General features: G+C 39.8%; 1 protein-coding gene across 1 annotated transcript in view; it reads left to right on the top strand.

Moving 5' to 3' along the window:
* The window catches only part of KCNH7 (potassium voltage-gated channel subfamily H member 7), a 1,107,705-nt gene that overhangs the window by 1,041,930 nt on the left and 38,813 nt on the right, over window positions 1-26,962 (top strand). Inside the window, exons 14-15 of the mRNA XM_053698381.1 lie at window positions 3,543-3,714; window positions 22,371-22,572. Of these exons, the coding sequence (XP_053554356.1) occupies window positions 3,543-3,714; window positions 22,371-22,572 (374 nt within the window). The remainder of the gene's footprint in view (window positions 1-3,542; window positions 3,715-22,370; window positions 22,573-26,962) is intronic.

The raw sequence follows: 26,962 nt of genomic DNA, 5'->3' as shown, positions 1-26,962 counted from the left end.
TATAGTTCCCAAAAAAGAGGGAACGTTCAGACCAATCTTAGATCTCAAGATCTTAAACAAGTTTCTCAAGGTTCCATCGTTCAAGATGGAAACCATTCGAACTATTCTTCCTTCCATCCAGGAAGGTCAATTCATGACCACGGTGGATTTAAAGGATGCGTATCTACATATTCCTATCCACAAGGAACATCATCGGTTCCTGAGGTTCGCATTCCTGGACAAACATTACCAGTTCGTGGCGCTTCCTTTCGGATTAGCCACTGCTCCAAGGATTTTCACAAAGGTACTAGGGTCCCTTCTAGCTGTGCTAAGACCAAGGGGCATTGCTGTAGTACCTTACTTGGACGACATTCTGATTCAAGCGTCGTCCCTTCCTCAAGCAAAGGCTCACACGGACATTGTCCTGGCCTTTCTCAGATCTCACGGATGGAAAGTGAACGTGGAAAAGAGTTCTCTATCTCCGTCAACAAGGGTTCCCTTCTTGGGAACAATAATAGACTCCTTAGAAATGAGGATTTTTCTGACAGAGGCCAGAAAAACAAAACTTCTAGACTCTTGTCGGATACTTCATTCCGTTCCTCTTCCTTCCATAGCTCAGTGCATGGAAGTGATCAGGTTGATGGTAGCGGCAATGGACATAGTTCCTTTTGCACGCATTCATCTAAGACCATTACAACTGTGCATGCTCAGTCAGTGGAATGGGGACTATACAGACTTGTCTCCGAAGATACAAGTAAATCAGAGGACCAGAGACTCACTCCGTTGGTGGCTGTCCCTGGACAACCTGTCACGAGGGATGACATTCCGCAGACCAGAGTGGGTCATTGTCACGACCGACGCCAGTCTGATGGGCTGGGGCGCGGTCTGGGGATCCCTGAAAGCTCAGGGTCTTTGGTCTCGGGAAGAATCTCTTCTACCGATAAATATTCTGGAACTGAGAGCGATATTCAATGCTCTCAAGGCTTGGCCTCAGCTAGCGAGGGCCAAGTTCATACGGTTTCAATCAGACAACATGACAACGGTTGCGTACATCAACCATCAGGGGGGAACAAGGAGTTCCCTGGCGATGGAAGAAGTGACCAAAATCATTCTATGGGCGGAGTCTCACTCCTGCCACCTGTCTGCTATCCACATCCCAGGAGTGGAAAATTGGGAAGCGGATTTTCTGAGTCGTCAGACATTGCATCCGGGGGAGTGGGAACTCCATCTGGAAATCTTTGCCCAAGTCACTCAGCTGTGGGGCATTCCAGACATGGATCTGATGGCCTCTCGTCAGAACTTCAAAGTTCCTTGCTACGGGTCCAGATCCAGGGATCCCAAGGCGGCTCTAGTGGATGCACTAGTAGCACCTTGGACCTTCAAACTAGCTTATGTGTTCCCGCCGTTTCCTCTCATCCCCAGGCTGGTAGCCAGGATCAATCAGGAGAGGGCGTCGGTGATCTTGATAGCTCCTGCGTGGCCACGCAGGACTTGGTACGCAGATCTGGTGAATATGTCATCGGCTCCTCCTTGGAAGCTACCTTTGAGACGAGACCTTCTTATTCAGGGTCCGTTCGAACATCCGAATCTGGTTTCACTCCAGCTGACTGCTTGGAGATTGAACGCTTGATCTTATCGAAGCGAGGATTCTCAGATTCTGTTATCGATACTCTTGTTCAGGCCAGAAAGCCTGTAACTAGAAAGATTTACCACAAAATTTGGAAAAAATATATCTGTTGGTGTGAATCTAAAGGATTCCCTTGGGACAAGGTTAAGATTCCTAGGATTCTATCCTTCCTTCAAGAAGGATTGGAAAAAGGATTATCTGCAAGTTCCCTGAAGGGACAGATTTCTGCCTTGTCTGTGTTACTTCACAAAAAGCTGGCCGCTGTGCCAGATGTTCAAGCCTTTGTTCAGGCTCTGGTTAGAATTAAGCCTGTTTACAAACCTTTGACTCCTCCTTGGAGTCTCAATTTAGTTCTTTCAGTTCTTCAGGGGGTTCCGTTTGAACCCTTGCATTCCGTTGATATTAAGTTATTATCTTGGAAAGTTTTGTTTTTAGTTGCAATTTCTTCTGCTAGAAGAGTTTCAGAATTATCTGCTCTGCAGTGTTCTCCTCCTTATCTGGTGTTCCATGCAGATAAGGTGGTTTTACGTACTAAACCTGGTTTTCTTCCAAAAGTTGTTTCTAACAAAAACATTAACCAGGAGATTATCGTACCTTCTCTGTGTCCGAAACCAGTTTCAAAGAAGGAACGTTTGTTGCACAATTTGGATGTTGTTCGCGCTCTAAAATTCTATTTAGATGCTACAAAGGATTTTAGACAAACATCTTCCTTGTTTGTCGTTTATTCCGGTAAAAGGAGAGGTCAAAAAGCAACTTCTACCTCTCTCTCTTTTTGGATTAAAAGCATCATCAGATTGGCTTACGAGACTGCCGGACGGCAGCCTCCCGAAAGAATCACAGCTCATTCCACTAGGGCTGTGGCTTCCACATGGGCCTTCAAGAACGAGGCTTCTGTTGATCAGATATGTAGGGCAGCGACTTGGTCTTCACTGCACACTTTTACCAAATTTTACAAGTTTGATACTTTTGCTTCTTCTGAGGCTATTTTTGGGAGAAAGGTTTTGCAAGCCGTGGTGCCTTCCATTTAGGTGACCTGATTTGCTCCCTCCCTTCATCCGTGTCCTAAAGCTTTGGTATTGGTTCCCACAAGTAAGGATGACGCCGTGGACCGGACACACCTATGTTGGAGAAAACAGAATTTATGTTTACCTGATAAATTACTTTCTCCAACGGTGTGTCCGGTCCACGGCCCGCCCTGGTTTTTTTAATCAGGTCTGATAATTTATTTTCTTTAACTACAGTCACCACGGTACCATATGGTTTCTCCTATGCTAATATTCCTCCTTAACGTCGGTCGAATGACTGGGGTAGGCGGAGCCTAGGAGGGATCATGTGACCAGCTTTGCTGGGCTCTTTGCCATTTCCTGTTGGGGAAGAGAATATCCCACAAGTAAGGATGACGCCGTGGACCGGACACACCGTTGGAGAAAGTAATTTATCAGGTAAACATAAATTCTGTTTTTTTTTAAATAATTTTTATCAGACAGTATTTATATAAGTGTAACTGTAATTTTACATGTATTTATGTTGTGTTTTTTTCAACATTTTGTCTTCCCTACCCTTTGCGCGTGAAATTAGACTGTGCTTAAGTGAATGTGTTTTTAGTTTCAACTATTATTACTCGCACTATTTTGATCAAGTGCATAAAGCTGGAAAAAAAAACACTATCGCTTGCCACTTGTAAGTGTGGTAATTGATTATTTTATACACGGACTGCAAGTAATAGAAAGTATTTGTGACACATTAATTGTTCTTCACTTATGTTTAATTAAGTATTCTGCCAATTAAGCTGGGTAATATACAAAATGAACAATCCCTGCATTTAAGCTTTAACCATTGTAGTTTCCTTCAGTGTTACTTTACCACACATTTCATAGACAGACTGTTGGTACAGAATGGATTTCTACAGAAGGTTAATTTGTATATATTTTTACAGATATAGCAAGTACAAGGAGCTGGGGAAGAGAGGACACAGTGCTGCATGATGACAGTGTAACCAATCATACAACATTAAACCATGTCACATGGGGAATATGTGAACCTGAAAATGACCTCACGTATGGAGAAGTAGAGCACAGACTAGATTTGATACAGGAACAAATGAATAGGTAAATCAAACAAATGTACAGTTATTCTACTCTTAAAGGGACACCACTTACTTTTGTCTATAGTTAATATTTGTAATAACAGAATATGTATTTTTGCTATATATACTATTTTATATATAATGTCTATGGTTCTTGTGTGGGCTGAGGCTGTTTGTGTTCACCCTAGCAATAATACCAGTGGATACTAATATGATTAAATGATAAGCTGTAGTCTGTCAATGTAATGACCAATAGATAATATATCTGATGATTTTAAATTTATCCAGACAAAACAGTTCTGGAAACAATTATTCTTATATTATATATATATTGATATAATATGATATCAGTCGCTGGGATTCACACTCTCAGAGGCCTATCTATCAAGCGGTCAAGTATGCTGCATTCGAAGGCACCAATACGCTCGCCTAACATTGCGGCCGCAGACTTGAATATGATCTCCATATTTATTAAAAAAAAGCCGGCAAAAGGCCCTTTTAAGGGCTATTTGTAATTTAGTATAGGTTAAGGATTTTTTTTATTTTGGGGGGGCTTTTTTATTTTGTTAGGGGGATTAGATTAGGTGTAATTAGTTTAAAATATATGTAATTTCTTTTTTATTTTCTGTAATTTAGTGTTTGTTGTTTTTCGTAATTTAGTTGTAATTAATTGTAGGTATTTTATGTAATTAATTTAATGATAGTGTAGTGTTAGGTGTAATTGTAACTTAGGTTAGGGTTTATTTTACAGGTAAATTTGTACTTATTTTAGCTAGGTAGTTATTAAATAGTTAATAACTATTTAATAACTATTGTACCTAGTTAAAATAAATACAAAGTTGCCTGTAAAATAAAAATAAACCCTGAGATAGCTACAATATAACTAATAATTACATTGTAACTATCTTAGGGTTTATTTTACAGGTAAGTATTTAGTTTTAAATAGGAATAATTTATTTAGATGTATTTAAATTATATTTAAGTTAGGGGGGGTTAGGGTTAGGGTTAGACTTAGGTTTAGGGGTTAATAAATTTATTATAGTGGCGGCGACGTTAACGGCGGAAGATTAGGGGTTAATAAATTTAATATAGTTGCGGCGATGTTGGGGGGCAGATTAGGGGTTAATAAATATAATGTAGGGTTTGGCGATGTTTGGGGAAGTAGATTAGGGGTTCATTAGTAGTAGAAATCATAGTAGAAATGATCAAATATTTAAACTAATTACACCTAATCTAATAGCCCTATCAAAATAACCCCCCCCCCCCCAAAATAAAAAACAAACCTAGCCTACAATAAACTACCAATGGCCCTTAAAAGGGCCTTTTGCGGGGCATTGCCCCAAAGAAATCAGCTCTTTTACCTGTTAAAATAAAATACAAATACCCCCCCAACAGTAAAACCCACCAATCACACAACCAACCCCCCCAAATAAAAATCCTATCTAAAAAAACCTAAGCTCCCCATTGCCCTGAAAAGGGCATTTTTATGGGCATTACCCTTAAAAGGGCATTTAGCTCTTTTACTGCCCAAAGTCCCTAAGCTAAAATTAAAACCCACCCAATAAACCCTTAAAAGAAACTAACACTAACCACCGACGATCCACTTACAGTTTTCGAAGACCAGACATCCATCCTCATCCAAGCGGCAGAAGTCCTCAGCGAAGCCGGTAGAAGTCTTCATCCAAGCGGGCCGAAGTCTTCATCCAAAAGTCTTCATTTATTTAGTTGCGGGGGGTCTGGGAGCCATCAATCTGTGTCGGATTGAGACCGGCGGATCGTATGTTACGTCACAAATTTCAAATTTTGCCGGTCTGTAGGCTTTGATAAATGGGTCAAATCAAGCTCGTCACAATTACGCTGCGGAATTTCAACGTATTTGCGGTTGACGGCTTGATAAATGTCCCTCTCAGCCTCTTATACCGGGGTGCTGGAGAAGAAACAATTCATATATATAGACCAATAAAGTTTATATATATATATATATATATATATATATATATAGTAGCCAAAATGAAGTGCACTCTCAGGTCTTTCACAGCAAAAGTTACTTTATTGATGTAACGTTTTCGGAGGACTTGCCTCCTTCATCAGCATCAATGATGAAGGAGGCAAGTCCTCCGAAAACATTACATCAATAAAGTAACTTTTGCTGTGAAAGACCTGAGAGTGCACTTCATTTTGGCTACTATTTGTTGTTTAAAGTTGCACCCAGGCAGTTTTCCACTTGTGGGTAAGATCTGGAATTTTGGATATCTATATATATATATATATATATATATATATATATAAATGTGTGTGTCTGTTTTATGAGGCACTTTAACCCCTTAACGACCGAGGACGTGCAGGGTATGTCCTCAAAAAAAAGGCAGTTAACGCCTGAGGACGTACCCTGCACGTCCTCGGTGTGGAAAGCAGCTGGAAGCGATCCTGCTGGCTTCCAGCTGCTTTCCGGTTATTGCAGTGATGCCTCGATATCGAGGCATCCTGCAATAACCATTTTTAGCCATCCGATGCAGAGAGAGCCACTCTGTGGCCCTCTCTGCACCGGACATTAACGGATAAGTTCGTTGGTGGGTGGGAGCCGGTGTGGGAGGCGGGTGGCGGCCATCGATGGCCTTTGTGATGCGGAGGGGGGCGGAATCGGGGGCGGGGACGACCGGGAGGTGCGCACGGATGCGCGCACGTGCACGGGGAGGCCGGGAGGGTGCGTGCACGGGGAGGGAGCGGGTGGGAACCACTACGCTACAGAACATTTTTAGTTAGAAGTGGGGATCAAGGGGGGAATTTTATTTTATTTTGTGATCGGTTTGGCTGGTGGGATATATTGGACTGTGGGGGGGAAGCTACACTACAGAAACAAATAAAAACAAATAATAAAAACATTTTTATTTGCAAACTGGGTACTGGCAGAGAGCTGCCAGTACCCAAGATGGCCCCCAATAAGGCAGAGGGGGAGGGTTAGGGAGCTATTTTGGGGGGATCAGGGAGGTTGGGGGCTAAGGGGGGATCCTACATAGCAGCATATGTAAATATGCTAAAAAAATTATTTTATTTTTTTTAAAATACCTTTTATTTTAGTACAGGCAGACTTTCTGCCAGTACTTAAGATGGCGGGGACAATTGTGGGGTGGGGGAGGGAAGAGAGCTGTTTGGGAGGGATCAGGGGGTGGGATGTGCCAGGTGGGAGTCTGATCTCTACACTAAAGCTAAAATTAACCCTGCAAGCTCCCTACAAACTACCTAATTAACCCCTTCACTGCTGGCCATAATACACATGTGATGCGCAGCAGCATTTAGCGGCCTTCTAATTACCAAAAAGCAACGCCAAAGCCATATATGTCTGCTATTTCTGAACAAAGGGGATCCCAGAGAAGCATTTACAACCATTTGTGCCATAATTGCACAAGCTGTTTGTAAATAATTTTAGTGAGAAACCTAAAGTTTGAAAAAGTGAACAATTTTTTTTTATTTGATTGCTTTTGGCGGTGAAATGGTGGCATGAAATATACCAAAATGGGCCTAGATCAATACTTGGGGTTGTCTACTACACTACACTAGAGCTAAAATTAACCCTAGAAGCTCCCTACATGCTCCCTAATTAACCCATTCACTGCTGAGCATAATACATGTGTGGTGCGCAGTGGCATTTAGCAGGCTTCTAATTACCAAAAAGCAAAGCCAAAGCCATATATGTCTGCTATTTATGAACAAAGGGGATCCCAGAGAAGCATTTACAACCATTTATGCCATAATTTCATGAGTTGTTTGTAAATAATTTCAGTGAGAAACCTAAAGTTTGTGAAAAAATTTGTGAAAAAGTGAACTTTTTTTTTTATTTGATCGCATTCGGCGGTGAAATGGTGGCATGAAATATACCAAAATGGGCCTAGATCAATACTTTGGGATGTCTTCTAAAAAAATATATATACATGTCAATGGATATTCAGAGATTCCTGAAATATATTAGTGTCCCAATGTAACTAGCGCTAATTTTGAAAAAAAGTGGTTTGGAAATAGCAAAGTGCTACTTGTATTTATTGCCCTATAACTTGCAAAAAAAGCAAAGAACATGTAAACATTGGATATTTATAAACTCAGAACAAAATTTAGAAACTATTTAGCATGGGTATTTTTTGGTGGTTGTAGATGTGTAACAGATTTTGGGGTCAAAGTTAGAAAAAGTGTTTTTTTTTTGTTTTTTTTCATCATATTTTGTATTTTTTTATAGCAAATTATAAGATATGATGAAAATAATTGTAGATTATGAAAGTACATTTAATGGCGAGAAAAACGGTATATAATATGTGTGGGTACAGTAAATGAGTAAGAGGAAATTTACAGCTAAACACAAACACCGCAAAAATGTAAAAATAGCCTTGGTCCCAAACGGACAGAAAATGGAAAAGTGCTGTGGTCATTAAGGGGTTAAAGGAGAAACTATTTTAAATCTAAAGTTGCTGTTTATAGTGGTTTCATTGTGAACAAATGAAACGCTAAATTGAAAAAAACTAATAGTTCTAACTTTGCTTCTGTAAGTAGGCATCTCCATAGCACAGAAAAATAATCTGTCTGCCAGTTATAATTCTGTCCTGTTTTTTTTCTTATGAGGAACATAGCACAGCAGATGCTTTACTGCATAGGGTATTTTTTGTCAACCTGAAGAATGTTTACCTAAGGAAGTAGTCATCCGTAGTCTTACTTTCAGGGATTCAGCAAAGGTGATTAGTTTAGCGCAGTTATTGAAATGTGTCAAGTAAATTGTGTCACAGCAAAGAATGGCAGCAGCACCAGGAATCGGTTCAAAATGTGTTCAAGTGCAAACAACAAGAGCGACGTTTCGGACAGTATTGTCCTTAATCATGATTAACAACACTGTTCGAAATGTCGCTCTTATTGTTTGCACTTAAATACATTTTGAACCGATTCCTGGTGCTGCTGCCATTCTTTGCTGTGATACTATGTATGGGGCTTAGGAGTGAGGCCTTGCAGCTAGCACAGGAGATACTGGTGCTGAATCACCTTGTCTACAAGAAAATTGTGTCACTGGGTATGAGCCATAACGAAGCTAACATGTAGCACTTCCATAGTTAAAAATGTCAGCTTAAATACCGTAGCATGAAGCATTACAGGTGAAATGTCTATTGATGAAACTTTTTATCCGCTTCTGTGTGGAGGACTGTATAGTGTTGTCCCCCACTTGCTGTTACAACAGGTTTTCATTTCTGATACTCCATTTCCTTAGCCTCTAGTGAAAGAATTGGGATAGACGGTAACATTATGAGACCCGAAGTGCTATGGGCAGACTTTAGAGGTTAAAGGGACAGTACACTGTAAAATAGTTTTTATATGAATGTATTTTCAATGACTTGTTATAGCAGCTGCAGAGTATAAAATTTATGAGTAATTGCATTTTTCGGTTTATTTGTGTATCTGAAGTAGCTGGTTTTGTGCTTTGAAACCACAGCCTATTGCAATGGGTTCAGCTATAGGTAATATCAGATCTCATTATGTTATCAATTTATGTACACACACTTGCTTCCTTATCTTATATTTGTCTAGAAAACCAAAGCTCAATACTTAGAGAGAACAATGGAAAATGATCATTTTATTACTTAACTATCATGCCCCCCAGTGAGAGTGTAAACTCTTCTGCTGGCTGTGTTTACTTAGGCTATTCAATAGAATATACTGCAGTATAGAAACTTTAAGTATAGGTTGGGATACCACAGGCTAAATCAGCTATTTCAAATGCCAAAATAGGGGTAAAGCTACTTGTAAACAATTAAACAATTTAAAACACTCCAGCAGGTAAAATGAATCATTGGGAGCAATTTAAAGGGGAGACATTTTTTGGGTGAACTGTCCCTTTAAGGTTGAGTCCAGTTAGAATCATGGGAGCATTAAGGTGACCTGGGTAGAAGCTGAGGTGTTACTGACCTGTGTTTAGAGCCTTGGTTGTCTAGAGGACTAACTCTCCACCAGCATTACATTTAAAGGACCACAAAACATAGAAGAATTGCATAATCAATAAATGCATAATACAAAGAGAATGCAAAAGCACTTAGTTTGAATTTTAAATGAGCAGTAGATTTTTTCCTTCCTAATGCATTGCGTTATATCCGTCAGCCAACTACAAAATGCATATACATATATCCTGTGAATCTTGCACATGCTCAGTAGGAGAGGGTGTCTCAAAGTGTGCATATAAAACAACTGTGCACATTTAGTTAATGGAAGTGAATTGGAAAATTGTTTAAAGTTCTGTTCTCTTTCTGAATTATGAAAGATTAATTTTGTCTCGACAGTCCCTTTAAGGAAAGGGATGTAGGTAATTCCTGGTTTAAATTTGTGAAACATTTACAGTGAAGGGGCAGAAAAGACTGTGACACAGAGTTTCCCAATCAGAACCATCCTACAAAACATGGCAGGGTTAGGATCCCTGTCTTTGTACCTCTACTTGCAGTGCACATAAATGAATGGATTTGGTTCTCTTACAAGCTCACATAGCACTTACAATCTATAGAATTATCACTTCTAAACCACAAGCTCAGAGTTTGTTTCCTTAATGACAAGTTACTCTATTTTCTATCACATGAAGAAGGTCTGTAAAATTGTATATAATATAATAATATAATTATAGTATAAACTGATATATTTTAAGAATAATTAGGATTGGGACCACTCTGAACTTTGAGGTAAGAAATAGAGCAGAATAAGTAAAACGTGTTCTCATTCAGCTTGAGGAAACGTTTAGCACAACCTCTAGTGCCAGTAACTAAAGTCATATGAATTAATATGGCAGTGATTACAACTCTGTATGGCTGCTACTGTTTTTACACACACAAGTGCTACTGCTTTGTTCTGTTCTTTACTAGTCTTTTTTTCCATTGTATGAGTGCAACCACTTGGCCAATGTAAGATTTACTAAGTTGTGATGAGGTGTAAGTTTCCTACACATTTCATTTCCGTTTCTCTATTCAGTAAGCTATTCAGTAAGGGGGGTAAAACCTAAATCTGTATATATCAACAATTAAGCTGTTTGCATATTTTTTCTCCATGTTTCACCTAAAATGGTCTTTAAATGAAAATAAAAAGCTTACAAGCATCTTGCAGTCCTTTTGCATTAGAGGTACAACTTTGCTGGCTGCTATTCACGGATATGTAAATTCCAGCATCCTATATAATAAATGGCCAAGTATGTTTGTCAGATGCAGTCATGCGCAGTAGAGACTGCACGTGACAAACATACCTGGCCGTTTGGATCCTGACACTCAGCACTCAGCACAGAGCAAGGCTGAAGCGGAGTTTCAGGGGGCGTGACCGACGGGAGCGTCGCGATGGGGGCGTGGTCAGGTGCATCGAGGGACATGGCCAGGCACAGCGATCGGCATGACCGGGCACGGTGAGGGACGTGGCCGGGCGGGTGTCACCGCGATGGGGCGTGGCTAGGCGGGGTGCCGCGATATGGGCGTGGCCAGAGAGGCAAAGTGTTTGAAAGACAGAGCCAGAGAGGGGGAGAAGGGCCAAAAAGAGGGGGGAGAGAGCCAAAGAGGGGGAAGAGAGAGAGCAAAAGAGGAAAGCGAGCCAAAGAGGAGAGAGCAAAAGAGGAAAGAGAGCCAAAGAGGAGAGAGAGAGCAAAAGAGGGGAGAGAGCCAAAGAGGGAGAAAGAGAGCAAAAGAGTGGGGGGGGGGGAGCCAAAGAGGGGGGGAGAGAACAAAAGTGGGGGCAGAGAGAGCAAAAGAAAGGGGGGAGAAAGCTAAAGAGGAAAGAGAGAGCAAAGAGGGGAGAGAGAGCGCAAAGGAGAGGGGGAGAGAGTGCAAAAGAGAGGGTGGAGAGAAAGCAAAAGAGAGGGGGGAGAGAGAGCAAAAGAGAGGGGGGAGAGAGCAAGGGGTGGGACCGCTGTACTGCAAAAAATGGCCCGTGTACATGGGCTTTAGTACTAGTATAGTAATAAAACATTTAAAAATACATAGAATTTGTGTTTGTAAATGTATGGTTTATAAAATATGAAATATAGTAGTATTACACAACATTTTTTTCCCCATACATTCCTCTTATATAAGGTTTGCCACCTTTTCTGGGGAAAAACTGGGAATGTTCATTAGCATAAATTTGCATAAATAATTATATTAGGAAGCTGCTAGGACTGATTTTAAATGATCATTGGTTTATAATTACATTCTAACAGGCAAAGAATATGTTTCACCATGTTGGCATCTTTATTTCTATATTTTATCTTTATTTTCAATTTTGACCTGAACCTTAAAAATACCGACCATGTTGGATAAAATACTGGTTGGGTGGCAACCATAACGGATATAGAGAAAACATCTCTTTTCAGGGACATATATTTGTTCCTGGATTTTGAATGTGAGACATTTATAGGTGAAGTGAAAATGTTTGGATGAAGTCCTATTTAACAGAATATATATGTTATTAATACAGAAATTGCTGGTATTTCATTTGTTTCTACCTACCAGGAACATTATCATTCCAAAAGTAAGAATGTCTAGGAGCAGAATTCATATTTATATTGTTTACATTGATTTCTGTAGATTTTTTAATAGCTTTGAAATCTAATTTTACTCATGGAGAGCAAAAATCTGCACATGTAAGCAAGTAAAGACTACTGTAATTCATAATTTAGAGGATATATTGAATGTAAGACTGAAATTATTAAGGTCTAAGAGTGCCCTCTTGTGTCTGATGTTGGAAATTTACAGGTTTGTAAGAATTTTTTTCACTACTTCAAATTGTGTATGTATGAGGCACTATTGTGAGAGGTTCTTTGCAACTAGGTAAAAAAAAAAAAAAAGGATTTTTCATAGTTTCTAAGTAGTTAATGCAGATAAAGAGAATAGCTTAGTCTAGAGTCATATATATTTACAAAACATTAAAATGTAAAAACATGAGTATTTTAGTTGAAGTTATGTGAGTAGTTTTTTAAAAAGCTACTAGCATTTATTATAAACATTTTATGTGAAGTTGTGTGTTATTTTTAAAACAAAAAAATAAAATAAAATTAGAAAATCTGTAGAAATTAAACATGTGAAGGAGAAGCTGTTAGGAATTATCTCTCCTTATCATATGAGGAAAAGTTACCTGCCTATGCTAATAGATGGCAAAGAGACTTATGGGTGCAGATAAAGGGAAAAAATTGTAAGCATGCTCACAAATCATCTATCTTGTAAACCTTAGAGATTAACTACAAACTACTACTTTACTGGTATTTAACACAATTGAGACAAAGTACCCTATACCCTGATGCATCCAAGGGGTGTTGAGGGGGATGTGGAGAGAGGTTACTTCATATGTGGTGACAATATACGAAGATCCAAACTCTGTGGTAAAAAGTGGGAACTCTCTAAAAACTTATTGCAGGATTTAGCTAAATTCCATTGTAAGCGTAGACTAAATTTACTACATATAGGACTCGATGCTGCTAAATAGCTAATAGCGCATCAATGGAAAACTACATTAACTCCATCCACGAAAATATGGGAAGACAGGGTCACTGAACTGTTAACCTTTGAGGAATATGGGTATTTAAAACACAATAAATCCACCTCTTTTTTTAGAGGAATCCTCGAACTCCCTTAGTCGTTCAAGCACATCCCCACCTCCTTTACAGAACTGAGTAGCCATCACATGGCACATATATAATTTACATATATATTTACCAGGGTCATCAAGCACTCAGACCCCCCCCCTCCTCCTCTCTCTCCTTTTCTCCTCTCTCTTCCTCCTATTACTTTAATGGCACATTTACCTCATTGATTCCACCAGCACCTGTTTGTCTATTGATATAAAATCAGTTAGAGACAACTTAGTCTTTGTAAACTCATTGGATTAAAAAGACTCTCAATTATCTTCTATCTGTAATGTTTAGACCATATGTGAGCAATATTGTATTGTTCTGTTATATGTTTATTCAAAACTCAATAAACACTAATAAAAAAAAAGAAATTAAACATGTCCAGAATGATTAAAAAGAAATAGGAACTTTGCTTTATGTCGTTGTCTTTCTATTTTATCAAGGTATCAACTATACCACATCACAGTCACTCTAATGGTTTTAGTCTGTCAACTAGACAAATAAGTAGTTATTAACACTGAACAACCCATACAAGATCACCATTATTGTGAGTTTTACTTTAGTGTATATAATATGTAAATAGTCGTTAATGTCAAACTAAATATGCATGATCACAACTAGTTTAATATAGACCTAGACAATAAATGACATGATGTGATTAACTGTAAATGATTGAAAAATTAAATGCTTTAAAAGGGTAGTTTACTAAATATCATTTTAAAAGAGATAGTTGGGATAAATTATTTTGGAAAGCAGAATTCTGATGTTGCAAGTCATTCTTATGCTTGTGATAACACATTGTACTTAACTAATTATTATAAGAAAACTTGGCATCTCCTAGGAGAGTGAAGATGTCTATAGCTATCTAAAGTAGCAGTGTTTGCAACTATGTATAACATTGCTATAACCAAACACTGCTGGTAGATGGCTAAAGACATAAAGGATACCAAGTAATAAGAGAACTAAGTAAAAATCATAATTGAAGTAAATTGGAAAGTTGTTTGAAAATGTATGCTCAGTCTATTTAATCTATTTAAAGGGACAGTCTAGTCAAAATTAAACTTTCATGATTCAGATAGGGCATGCAATTTTAAACAACTTTCCAATTTACTTCTATTATCTAATTTGCTCAATTCTTTAGATATCCTTTGTTGAAGAAATAGCAATGCACATGTGTGAGCCAATCACACAAGGCCTCTAGGTGCAGCAACCAATCAGCAGCTGCTGAGCATATCTAGATATGCTTGTCAGCAAGTAATATCAAGAGAATGAAGCAAATTAGATAATAGAAGTACATTAGAAAGTTGTTTAAAATGACATGCTCTTTCTAAATCACAAAAGAAAAAAATTGGCATTGATGTCCCTTTAAGTTTAATTTTGACTTTACTGTCTCCTCAAAACCAAGTTTAATGGCTTTCTGTGTATTCTTTTTTTACCTTTTGAGTGAATACTACAACTCTTTATTTCCAACATACTAGCTTCAATAATACGATTTTGGGCTAGATTACAACTGGCGCACTATTTAGCACTTCGCTAGAAGTAATCTTTTTGCACACGTATTACAATTAAAAGTAAAAGTTTTGTGTGCGGGTGAAACCTGACGTTCTAACTTCAGGACCTTGGATATGGTGACTCATAGACTTTATTTATAGACTGCAGAAGAAAAAAACCTAAGACTTATCGCTAAGGAGTTATTCATATTTCCCATTCCAATATTCTTCACATATAGGACATTTTTATTTTAATTGTAAATACATATTTCTTTATATATCTATATACATATACCTGTATATTTATGTGACAAACATTGGAATGTAAAATATGCATAAGCAACAGTCCTATATCTGCAACTTACGGCCGGTGCATCCGCACCCTAGACAGGAGTAGGCCTGGAAGAGGTGATCAGAATCCCTGACGTGGCTTAACACACAAGTGGCTAGATTACAAGTGGAGTACTAAATTATCACGCCCCCGCAAGTGGCTGGTTATTGCTACCACAACCTCGCAGTAGCAATTAGCACTCCGAAAATTAACCAGAGTTCCGATTTCTGGTTAATTTTCTAAAAGTGCCCAGAATGCCCTCAAAATAGAGGGCATTATAGTTTTTTATTAAAAAAAGAAAGTACAAATTTTTTTAATAAAAAAATAATTGCACTAGGCAGTTTTGGGGCTTTAAAGTTGGTGCCTTTACATTGCAGTCTATGGGAACTGTGTGTTCCCATAGACCGCAATGGAAATATATATGTATATTATTATTATCAGGTATTTATTATTATCAGGTATTTGTAGAGCGCCAACAGGTTCTGCAGGTTCCGTATATATGCTGCGCTACTTAGCCCCTTCATTGCATGAGGTTCTGATGCCGTATCTGATGGCATAAAAATGAGGCTCCCATAGGAGCCTATGGAGCAGCTTGTTAGTACAGCGAGTGTAGTGCACGTGAAGACAGGGGTTCTGCCTGGCTCCCCCAATTCCAATAGTGAATACAAGTTTGTCCACAGCACTGTATTACTCAAATTTCTTTATTCTCTGTAATTTACAGAGAATAAAGAAATTTGAGTAATACAGTGCTATGGACAAACTTGTATTCACTATAGGAGCCTATGGAAGCGCACTCTCGTGAGGGCAATGCTTCCTAGCAATGCAAACAGGAGCTCAATTTCACATTGCAAATTACTTGTTATATCAGCACATTATCGTGCGCTGGTATTACAAAGTGGAGCACTAATATTGCTTGCACGCAATCGATGTTTAGCGCTCCACATATAATCTAGCCCAAGATCTCTATACGCCCTACATGATGGAGATAACTGTTACACAAAAGTCACGGACAGCAAAGCCCACACAATATAGCTGCTGGATCCTTATTGAATAATATGGAGGGCCTAATAGAATACTTTACGGAATTTAGCATACAACACTGCAATAAAATCCCTTGCATCCTTTATTTTGTCAGCATAGTCAGCCACTGCTACATATATACTCTAATATATGAGGCTGTGTGTATGCAAAGATAATCTGGCATCCCTCTTCAGAAATCATACACAATAAGCCTTATAGCCTTTATATATATATTGAGAAAATCTCCAACCATGATCTTTGTTGCAGGTTCTAAAAAAGGGACTTAGACATGGTATAACGCACAAGCCACCCTAAACAAGGGAGCTCTTACTTTAGCCACTAGAACAAAACCAGAAGCTCCAATAGCAACACTAATGCTAATGAGCCCTACTAAAACAGATGTACAGGCACATAATACAAATGTTTTTTTAGATACCTGCTATTATCATATATACCTTCCAAGTAATATATAAGAGAAGAATTAACTGACCTCAAACAAGAAGTCTACACATTGGGATTCTGAGTTGAAGCTATTGAGGACAACAGCCACGCAGTCAGGAAGTAATTAGAACAACTCACTACAAAATTAAAGACACAGGCGACAGCCATGGAGGCGTTAGAAGATTTAGAAAATAGAGGAAGAAGGCAGAATATCAGAATCAGAGGGATTTCAGAATCGATCCCCAAATAGACCTACCTTCTTACTTAACTGCTCTATTTGTAAATATGAGAGGAGATAAAACATCAAGAATAGAATGGAACAGAGCACACAGGGCCATTTGCCCTAAACCACCATGTGATCTAATCATCAAGATCAGACTGTTTAAAGAGAAAGAATAAATAATGGAATTATCCAGCAAACAACAGCCAACTCGCTTCAGAGGCAATGAACTACAATTTTATGCAGATCTTTTCTCCGCAAAGTCCTAATGTGTTTCATAATTGGCAAAATAACTATAAATGGAATATTCTCCCTTTATGATAACCCCACAGCTAGGATCAAATTAAATTATTCCCTATTATTGCTGCGAAAGTGAGAAACAATGAAAATATTAGAGAACTTTCAGTGGCTAGTGCAGACTACAAAACAGCTCAGTACGCTGATGATGCATTGTTCAATTTAACTTTCACGGCAACATCTTTTCCTGCTTTAATGTAAGAACTGACAATGTATGGTAAATTCTCTTACTTAAATTAATATGACGAAATCGGAATTAATTAGCATAAACCTACCCACCCCTATACCAAATTGAACAAGATTACGGTTTTCAAATGGGTATTCACATTTACCCTGACAAGAAACGACAATACTTACGTGATTATGAAACATTACTAAAGGATATACAATTACAGTTGCATTACAGTTACAGGACACAAATCCTTACCTTTCTTGGCAGAATTCACACAGTAAAGATGTCTAAACTACATTGTATACTTTACCTTTTCCAGACTGCCAATCCCGTTACCCAACACTTATCTCACAAAACTGCAGAAAACAATAAATGAATACATTTGACTATATCTTATCCGTTTAGTAGCAAAAACTACACTATGCAGACCTGAAGATCAAAAAGGAATGGAAGTCCTAAATTTAGCAACATAAAGAATGGCCATCTTTTTATTGAGGATAGCAGATTGGAGCAAAAATGCACATAACAAGGAATGGGTTCAACTAAAGCATGATCTAGCTACTTAGGTCATAGGTATTGATCAATATTACCTGACAAAAGAAACTTTTAAACAGTGAGATAGGCTACTAGCTAGAACAAATAAAATTTCAACTATACCATTGCCATTATCACCACTACTAGAAGACTCATTCTACTCGCTTGGCCTGTATGCAAATATGCAGGGATCAAATAACCTATATAGAATGATAGATACTGTGTTGTCTAACTCTTTCTAAAGGGAAAGTTAAATTGCAGGTAGAACTGCGAGATGAGGGTATTTTGAATTTTGATAATGGTATAGCTGTTATACAGTGGGTATTAACAAGAATCACCCCCCTTGAAAATCATCACATTTTGTTGCTTTGCAGCCTGAAATAAAGACAGACACATTATTTGTTTATCCAGTTGAAATTACTCAGTGCAACTTATAACATTCAAGTGAAAGATATAACACCAACATGTCAGGCAAAAATAAAGACAATTCAAAAACAGAATCACTGAGTTGGAAAAAGGATCACCCCTCCTAAAATTACTTGTAAACTCAATCAGGTGTAGCTAATCACTTTCTCAATGGCACACACAAAGCCATTTGACCTTTAACTGTGATCAGCTGTGGGAATATTGATTAGCTCAGCATGTAAAAAGCTTTCATGGAGCATCTCAGTCCAGGCACAAGTCAGGAGATGGATACAAGAAAATATCAAAAACTTTATCAATGCCTGGAAGCACAGTGATGTATATTATTAAGAAGTGGAAAGTATTTGGTACAACACAGAACCTTTCTAGATCAGGTCGTCACTCCAAACCGGATGAAAGAGCCAGGAGGAAACTGGTCAGAGAGGCTACCAAGAGGCCCACATCAACTCTGACACAGTTGCAGGAATTTATGACAAACAGTGGTCATTGTGTGCATGTGAAAACAATATCACAAATTCTCCACAAATGTGACTTGTATGAGAGGGTTACAAGAAAAAAGTCATTCCTCAAGAAAGGCCACATGCAGTCACGACTGAGCTTTGCCATAACACACCTAGGAGATTCTGAGGCCACATGGAAAAAGGTGTTATGGTCAGATGAGACTCAAATGTAATTATTTGACCTCAACAACAAACAATATGTCTGGAGGAAATCCAATACAGCTCACCATCCAAATAACACCATACCTACAGTAAAGCATGGAGGTGGTAATATCCTATTATGGGGGTGTTTCTCTGCAGCAGGCACTGGAGCACATGTCAGGATAGAAGGAATAATGGATGGGGCAAAATACTGTCAATTTTTTAGGAAAATCTGCTGCCCTCTGCCAGGAAGTTGTCAATGGGAAGAAGGTTTACCTTCCAACATGACAATAACCCAAAGCACACAGCAAAAATGACCACACAGTGGTGGAAGGAGAAAAAGGTGAATGTCCTTGCATGGCCTAGTCAGAGCCCAGACTTAAACCCCTTTGAATATCTGTGGCATGACTTGAAGACTACAGCCCACAAACAGTCACTATCAAATGTAATTGAACTGGAGCAGTTCTGCAAAGTTAGTAGAGGCATATCCCAACAGACTAAAGGCTGTAATTAAAGCAAAAGGTGTTTCAAGAAAATACTGACACAAGGGGGTGATCCTTTTTTCAACTCAGTGATTCTGTTTTTGAATTGTCTTTATTTTTCCCTGAAATGTTGGTGTTATATCTTACACTTGGATGTTATAAGTTGCACTGAGTTATTACAACTGGATAAACAAAAACTGTGTCTGTCTTTATTTCAGGCTGCAAAGCAACAACATGTGAGGGGCTGATTCTTTTTAATACCCACTATATATACAGTATATATATATATATATATATATATATATATATATATATATATATATATATATATATATATATATATAAATATATATAATTTTTATTATTATTAAATACACTTAAAAATAAATCAGGCAAGAAACAATTATGCTGTGTCAACTGCCTGAATGACCTACCTACCAAATGCTGCCTCAAAAGAAGCAAAAACATTGAAATGGTTAAAATTTAGTAAAAATATGCAGAAAAGACTGTGTAGCTGCCTTGCAAATTTGATCAACTGAAGCCTCATTCTTGAAAGCCCAAGAAGTGGCAACTGACCTAGTATAATGAGCAGAAACCCATTGCGGTGGAGGCTGAAGCTCTTCTTGCAGAAAAGATAGCCAAAAGAAATAAAACTTTCCAAGAAAGCAGTTTAATATCCACCTTATGCATGGCTTTAAAAGGAGAAGACTGCAAAACCCTTAACGCCAAGTTAAGATTCAATGGAGGAGAAACTTGCTTGATTACAGGCTTAATATGGGTCAAAACCTGAACAAAGCCATGAATATCAGGAAGAATAGCAATCTTTCTATGAAACAAAACTGAGAGAGCAGAAATCTTCTCCTTCAGAGAACTGGCAGATAGGCCCTTAGCTAGACTATCTTGTAAGATAGAATGCCAGGAAAAAACATGATCTATACACAAAGAAACAAAGGCCTTCCAGACATTATGATAGATTTTCTTATTTACAGGGTTACAAGCCTGAATTAGGGTTTCAATCACTGAATTTTGAGAAACCTCTATGTCTAAGGACTAACCGTTCAATTTCTATGCCATCAAGTTCAGACACTTGAGATCTGGATGAATAAACAGACTTTGATACAGAAGGTCTAACCACTGAGAAAGAGGCCAAGGAGAACAGCTGGATATCTGAACTAGATCTGAATACCAAATACTGTGAGGCCAAGCTGGGGCAATCAGGATTACTGAAGATTTCTCTAGGCTTATCTTGGAGATCATTCTGGGAAGAAGTACCAGAGGAAGAAACAGATAAGCAAGCTAAAATGACCAAGGAACATCCACAAACTCTGCTTGAGGGTCTCTAGACCTCACAAATACCTAGGAAGTTTGTTGTTCAAATGAGAAGCCATCAGATCTATCTCTGGGAGACCCCAGAGAACCACAATCTGATTGAACACATTCGGGTGAAGAGACCATTCTCCTGGATGTAGAGATTGGAGACTGAGAAAGTCTGCTTCTCAGTTGTTCACTCTAGGAATATGAAACACAGAGACTAGACAAGGAATTGATTACCGCCCATGAGAGTATTCTAGACACTTCCCTTATATTCATGGAACTGTGATTTTATCCCTGATGGTTGACATAAGCCATATTGTCTTAAACCAATGTGGGATATCCTGATGCGCGTAGACTCGAAGGCCGAAGCATGAAAATCAAACTAAGCGTGCCAAAAACCTGACGTGCACAAAACAGCACGGGGAATAATATATAGATTCTGTCCCAGGGTCATATTTATCAATAAATATAAACAATAAATGCCCATAATAAGGCTATAGAATGTCTACTATATAGATAGGCTTTAGAATCCACCAGCAAACAACCAGTAGAAAGCCAAACCAGAACTGAAACATATAAGCAGAGGTTATGGATTAGGAGTATAATTGTAGATCCATAGAATGAGGCAAGAGAAAAGTCCCTGTGACCAATTATGAAGGGTCAGTGACAGATTTCTCATTAGGTGAAAAAGATGCCAGAAACCATACCCCATATACGTGCCTCTTAAAAGTAGTGTACTCTAAGGGGAAACCTGGGCCTCAATATAGACTGAGAAACCCGCTCACTGAAGAATCAAATTCACATCTTCATTCTTCGACCACTTCCAGCTGAGCAAAGTAAAGACTGAGTTACATGTGAGGTGGGAGGGGTTTTATAAAGCTCTTGGGGTTTGGGAATCTTTGCCTCCTCCTACTGGAGTAATGGATCATGGACTCTCACCACCTGTATGAAATAAATAAATGTTTTCCAAGCAAATAAAAGTGTTACTTTATTAACAAACTGCAAAATTTTGCGCATTGTACTAAGCATCAGGGAGTATGTTTATTTTATCTCCTGTGATTGTGGCTAATTAGGGTTAGCTGTAAATGAGTTTCAATCTCTCTAAAGAGCATGGGACATGTACAATTTGAAATATATAATAAATGTATAATGCAATGGTACAGTAAAATATGAAACATTTAAAAACATTATCCCTTTAAGACAAAAGTATCAGGTTTTTTTATATGCATGATTATTTTTATTTACAAATCAATTCTAATCTGGAGATTGTACCTTCTGCTAACTCATCGAAAGTTATGTTATATCACGTATTAAAGGGACACTGAAGTCAAAACTAAACTTTTATAACTCAGATAATACAATATTGAACAGCTTCCGAATTTATTACCAATTTAAAATCAATTTGTGCTCAGTCTTTTTATATTGACATTTTCTGAGGCAGCAGCTAATACTATGATGCATGTGAAAGAGTTCAAAGTGTATACATATGTGAGTCAGTAATTGTCTGATGGCTGTCACATGGTATAGTGGGCAAGGAAATGGAAACAATATTTGAAATGTATCTGAACAAAATCTATTATTAATTGTTGTCGCATTGTGTTTTTATTGTACATTTGTGGTTGATGCAATTCTATTGTATTTAATGGTCCTTTAACTTTGTTCTTGAACTTGCTCAGTGTAAAAAGACATTTACTTTGTATAACTGCTGTTCTTTACAGGTTAGAATCCCAGATGACCACTGATATTCAAGCCATTCTCCAACTCCTGCAGAGACAGTCGTCACTAGTTCCTCCAACTTACAGCATGGTAACAGCTAACTGTGAATATCAGAGTTCTGCATCAGCTACTGCACTTGGAGTCAAAAGCTCTCAGTCTGGACCTTCTATTAAGACAGACAGAAACTTCAGTACTTCATCCCATGCAAGTATCTGACAATAACATATTACACTAATAAGAATATTCTGACATTTTTTTTATGTGTAATGGTCTAATGAAATTGTGGAATGTTGAAATTGGAGCAACTTAGACATTGCAACCTTTTTTATGTATTACAAGAACACTTTATTCAAAAATGTTCTGTTCCCTGTGAAAGAGCTACATATAGTGTATTTTTTATGCCTTAAAAATATAAAATATAAATGCTTTTGTCAAACAACAACTAAACAACTTCTCAGTAGATCAAGGTATGCTCAGGAGCAATCACTCATCTTGAGCACTATATAGCAGTGTTTGTTACAATATATAATAGAGTTGCAAACATTGTTGCAGATGCTGCTGCCATATATTGCTCAAGAGACATGCACAATCCTGAGCCTACCTAGATATGCTATTCAATAAAAGGCACCAAGACTACAAAGTAGCTGGGTTATGAAAGTACTTTTTTTTGTTGCTTGAGCTATCTGAAGTTTAATTTTGTTTAATTTGGATTAAAGTTATGGTTGTTTTAAAACCCTAAACATTTGTGGTGCTAACAAAGGATGCCATAACCTTCCATAATAGGTGTGGTGGGTACTGATGGGATTCATTATTATCTACCCAGAGAAAAGGATGTGTAAAAGGCATCTGCCTTGGAAATTTAGTGCTACTGATACCTTTTGAGAACTGATGGCAACTAGCATCACTCAGCAAATATAACTCCTTAAAAGAACATAGAAGTCAATATAACACTTTTATGATTCAGATCTAACATAAATAAAAATAAATTAAATCTACTTCTATCTAAATGTTACACCTCTTTCTCTTGGTATCCTTTGTTAAAACTTAGCAGATTCCAAAAGAGCAAACAGGCATTACATTATTACACACATTGGCCTATATTCAGTGAACCCATTCATGAAACTAATATCAAGTGGAGAAAAGAAAAAAACTGTTCAGTTTTTAAAGAGTTGTACCCACCCATCATAACATTTATGAGTGGAGAGTCACTTTCCTTTACAACCAAAGAAGCAGCATCTATTTTCTAAATGTTCACCTCTCAGCTCGTAGAACTACTATGAAGGATACTGGAAACACAGCAATGCCATGAAAATGTTACAGAGCAAATTAACCACCGCTGCCACCAATGTGACACTCTGTGACCCACCCACAAACAAAGCTAGTTCTGGTTTCCCAGCTGTATTCCCACCCCAGACCAGAGGGGGAGGTTGCTCCTTGGTGGGGCAGGTAAAGCTCGGGTGCCCAAACATGTGGCACCAACTGTAAACACTTTTATCCTCCTTGCCCAATGCAACACCTGCCCCCTGTGAGAAATACTCCGGGACAAGAAAAGGGTAGAGACCCTGCCAAGCTACTGAGGGGAGAGTCCGTCTGTCTCTTCTCCCGAGAAGGAGATCTACCGCTTGGGAGGGAGGTCTGCTACCTCCTCTCCATGGGAAACTGTGCTGCCGCTGGGGAGAGAGACCAACTGTCTCCTCTCCCAGAAAGGGATTCGGCCGCTGGGGAGAGATATCGATACCCGTCTCTCCTTGCAAGGGCTTCTCTGTAAGGGGAGGGAGGACGGCTACCTCCGCTCCCGAAGGATTGATCTGGTGCTGGGGAGAGAGACCGACTGTCTCCTCTCCTGGCTCCTGGCTCTGCCGCTGGGGAGAGAGACCAACTGTCTCCTCTCCCAGGAAGGGGTTCTGCTTACGGGGAGGGAGGACGACTACCTCTGCTCCCAGGGGATGGCTCTGCCACTGGGGAGAGAGACCGACTGTCTCCTCTCCCTGCTCCTGGCTCTGCTGCTGGGGAGAGAGACCGACTGTCTCCTCTCCTAGGAAGGGGTTCTGCTTATGGGGAGGGAGGACGACTACCTCCGCTCCCAGGGGATAGCTGTGCCATTGGGGAGAGAGACCAACTGACTCCTCTCCCAGCTCCTGGTTCATCCGCTGGGGAGAGAGACCGACTGTCTCCTCTCCTAGGAAGGGGTTCTGCTTACGGGGAGGGAGGACGACTACCTCCGCTCCCAGGGGATGGCTCTGCTGCTGGGGAGAGAGACCGACTGTCTCCGCTCCTAGGAAGGGGTTCTGCTTACGGGGAGGGAGGACGACTACCTCCGCTCCCAGGGGATGGCTCTGCCGCTGGGGAGAAAGACTGACTGTCTCTTCTCCTGGCTCCTGGCTCTGCTGCTGGGGAGAGAGACCGACTGTCTCCTCTCCCGGGAAGGGGTTCTGCTGCTGGGGAGAGTTATTGACATCCATCTCTCCCTGCATGGGGTTCTCTGTAAGGGGAGGGAGGACGACTTCCTCCTCTTCCTGGTTTCCTGGAGCTGTTACAGGTGCTGGGCAGAGGCCGGGGGCTCTCTGCCCTGTGGCCAGCGCTTCTGCTGGGGTGGCTCCCTTGTCCAAGTCTATAAGCTTGGGGCCAGGCTGCTGATCTGTATCTAGCAGCTCGTCATCTCTTATGCTCTGTTGCCAATTCTCTAAGGCCAACCTCCACGATTCCCAGACTGCTGTATCATAGCTCCCTGCAGGCTCTGGGGCATGCTGTTTAACGCAATCTATCAGTCTTTTGTATCTCTGTTCCATCTCCAATTCCTTGCCACATATAAAATCCAAATCGGCTTGCAGCCAGGGTACCCCTGAGAGACTCAGCAGGCTCCCTCGGTACTCACAAATGTCCTTAAGTCTCCACTCTGCCTGACTCCCAAAATCTGGGTCCTCTGCCATTAGTTCAAATAGTAATCCAGGGCCGCTGTAGCCAAAGCCCTCTGTGGGAACGCCATCACCCAGCCATGGCCACACTTGCATAGCATACCATCGGAGGGCCCTATAGCTGTCATCCAGAACCATCTCCTCCTGGACCAGTCCATCCAATTCAGACAGCCATTCCGCCCGGGGCTGTCCTCCCAGGCAAGTTACTCGGAACTGCCACTGGAGCCAGTAATCTTCATCATCAGGGGAGAGGGTTGTTACTCGATAGCCCTGCTCTTGTTGAAGAGCCTCCCTCCAGAGTCATCAGCGGACAAGGTCCCTTTGTGCCAGCATGTCCAATACGAACTAGGACTGTCCAGCTGGGCCAGCGCCTCCTCTGCTCTCCTTAGGAGCTTGGTTCACATTGTTACCGGTTACTGTGGCACATCTCCACTGTCGGCAAAAACTGTGTGATAGAAGCAGATCCCACCGCTGCCACCAATGTGACGAATACCCCGGCTACCCCGACTGGGTAGCTCCGCCAAACGGGTCCTGCTTCCTCCCTGCCGACTGCAGCTATGTAGCTGGCAAGTGACCACAGCCTGTAGCCACCCCTGATGCCCGACAGCACCAGTACTCAGGATCCCACCCTGTGGCAGACTCCAGCTACCCCGACTGAGTAGCTCTGCCAGAGGGTCCTTCCTTTGCCTGGAACAGGCTGCTATGTAGCCCAGGAAAGAGATTCTAGCAGGAGCCCACCTAAATGACCATACAAACTAGCATTCAGGTGAAATAAAGACTGCTTTATTGCACAGAAAACACAGCTTTTATACATTTCCAACAAAGTTACTACACAACTAAAAACAAATATTATACAATGAGACAAACATCAGACAATAGTTAGTTAAACAGATTCTAATCACATCCTGACTTACTAAAGGACAATGGATGACTCATACAATTAACAGAAAAACACTTTACACCTAGACTAGATAGGGGGAAGATTATGGGGGGTAGGGGTTTAACCATTGCAGCCTGGTATCCATGACAAAAGGGATCCTAAATCCAAATTTTTTAATAAATGATTGCAATTTTAAGCAACTTTCTAATTTACTACTATTATCAATTTCTCTTCGTTCTTTTGGTATCTTTATTTGAAAAAGCAGGAATCTAAGCTAAGAAGCCGGCCCATTTTTGGTTCAGATCCCTGGATAGCTCTTGGTGATTGGTGGCTACATTTAGCTACCAATCAGCAAGCGCAACCCAGGTTCTGAACCAAAAATGGGCCGGCTCCTAAGCTTACATTCTTGCTTTTCAAATAAACGGCTAGATTACGAGTTTTGCGTTATGAGGGGTGCGGCAATAACTTGCACGTTATTATCATTGCTCATTTCCCTACAGCACTGGTATTACAGGTTTACAGAAACCCAGCGTTAACAGGCAAGAAGTGAGCGTAAAGCAAAATTGAGCTCCATACCGCACTCCAATAACAGCGCTACTGAAAGCTGCGGTGAGCTGTTTTTACGTGCTCGTGCACGATTTCCCCATAGGCATCAATGGGGAGAGCTGGCTGAAATAAAGTCTAACACCTGAAAAAAAGCAGCATAAAGCTCTGTAACGCAGCCCCATTGATTCCTATGGGGAAACAAAATGTATGTTTATACCTAACACCCTAACATGAACCCTGAGTCTAAACAGCC

The sequence above is a fragment of the Bombina bombina genome, chromosome 1 (assembly GCF_027579735.1).
Source record: "Bombina bombina isolate aBomBom1 chromosome 1, aBomBom1.pri, whole genome shotgun sequence".
Classification (NCBI taxonomy): Eukaryota; Metazoa; Chordata; class Amphibia; order Anura; family Bombinatoridae; genus Bombina; species Bombina bombina.
The sequence above is the reverse complement of the archived record's forward strand: the minus strand, read 5'-3'. Positions and strand labels throughout refer to the sequence as shown.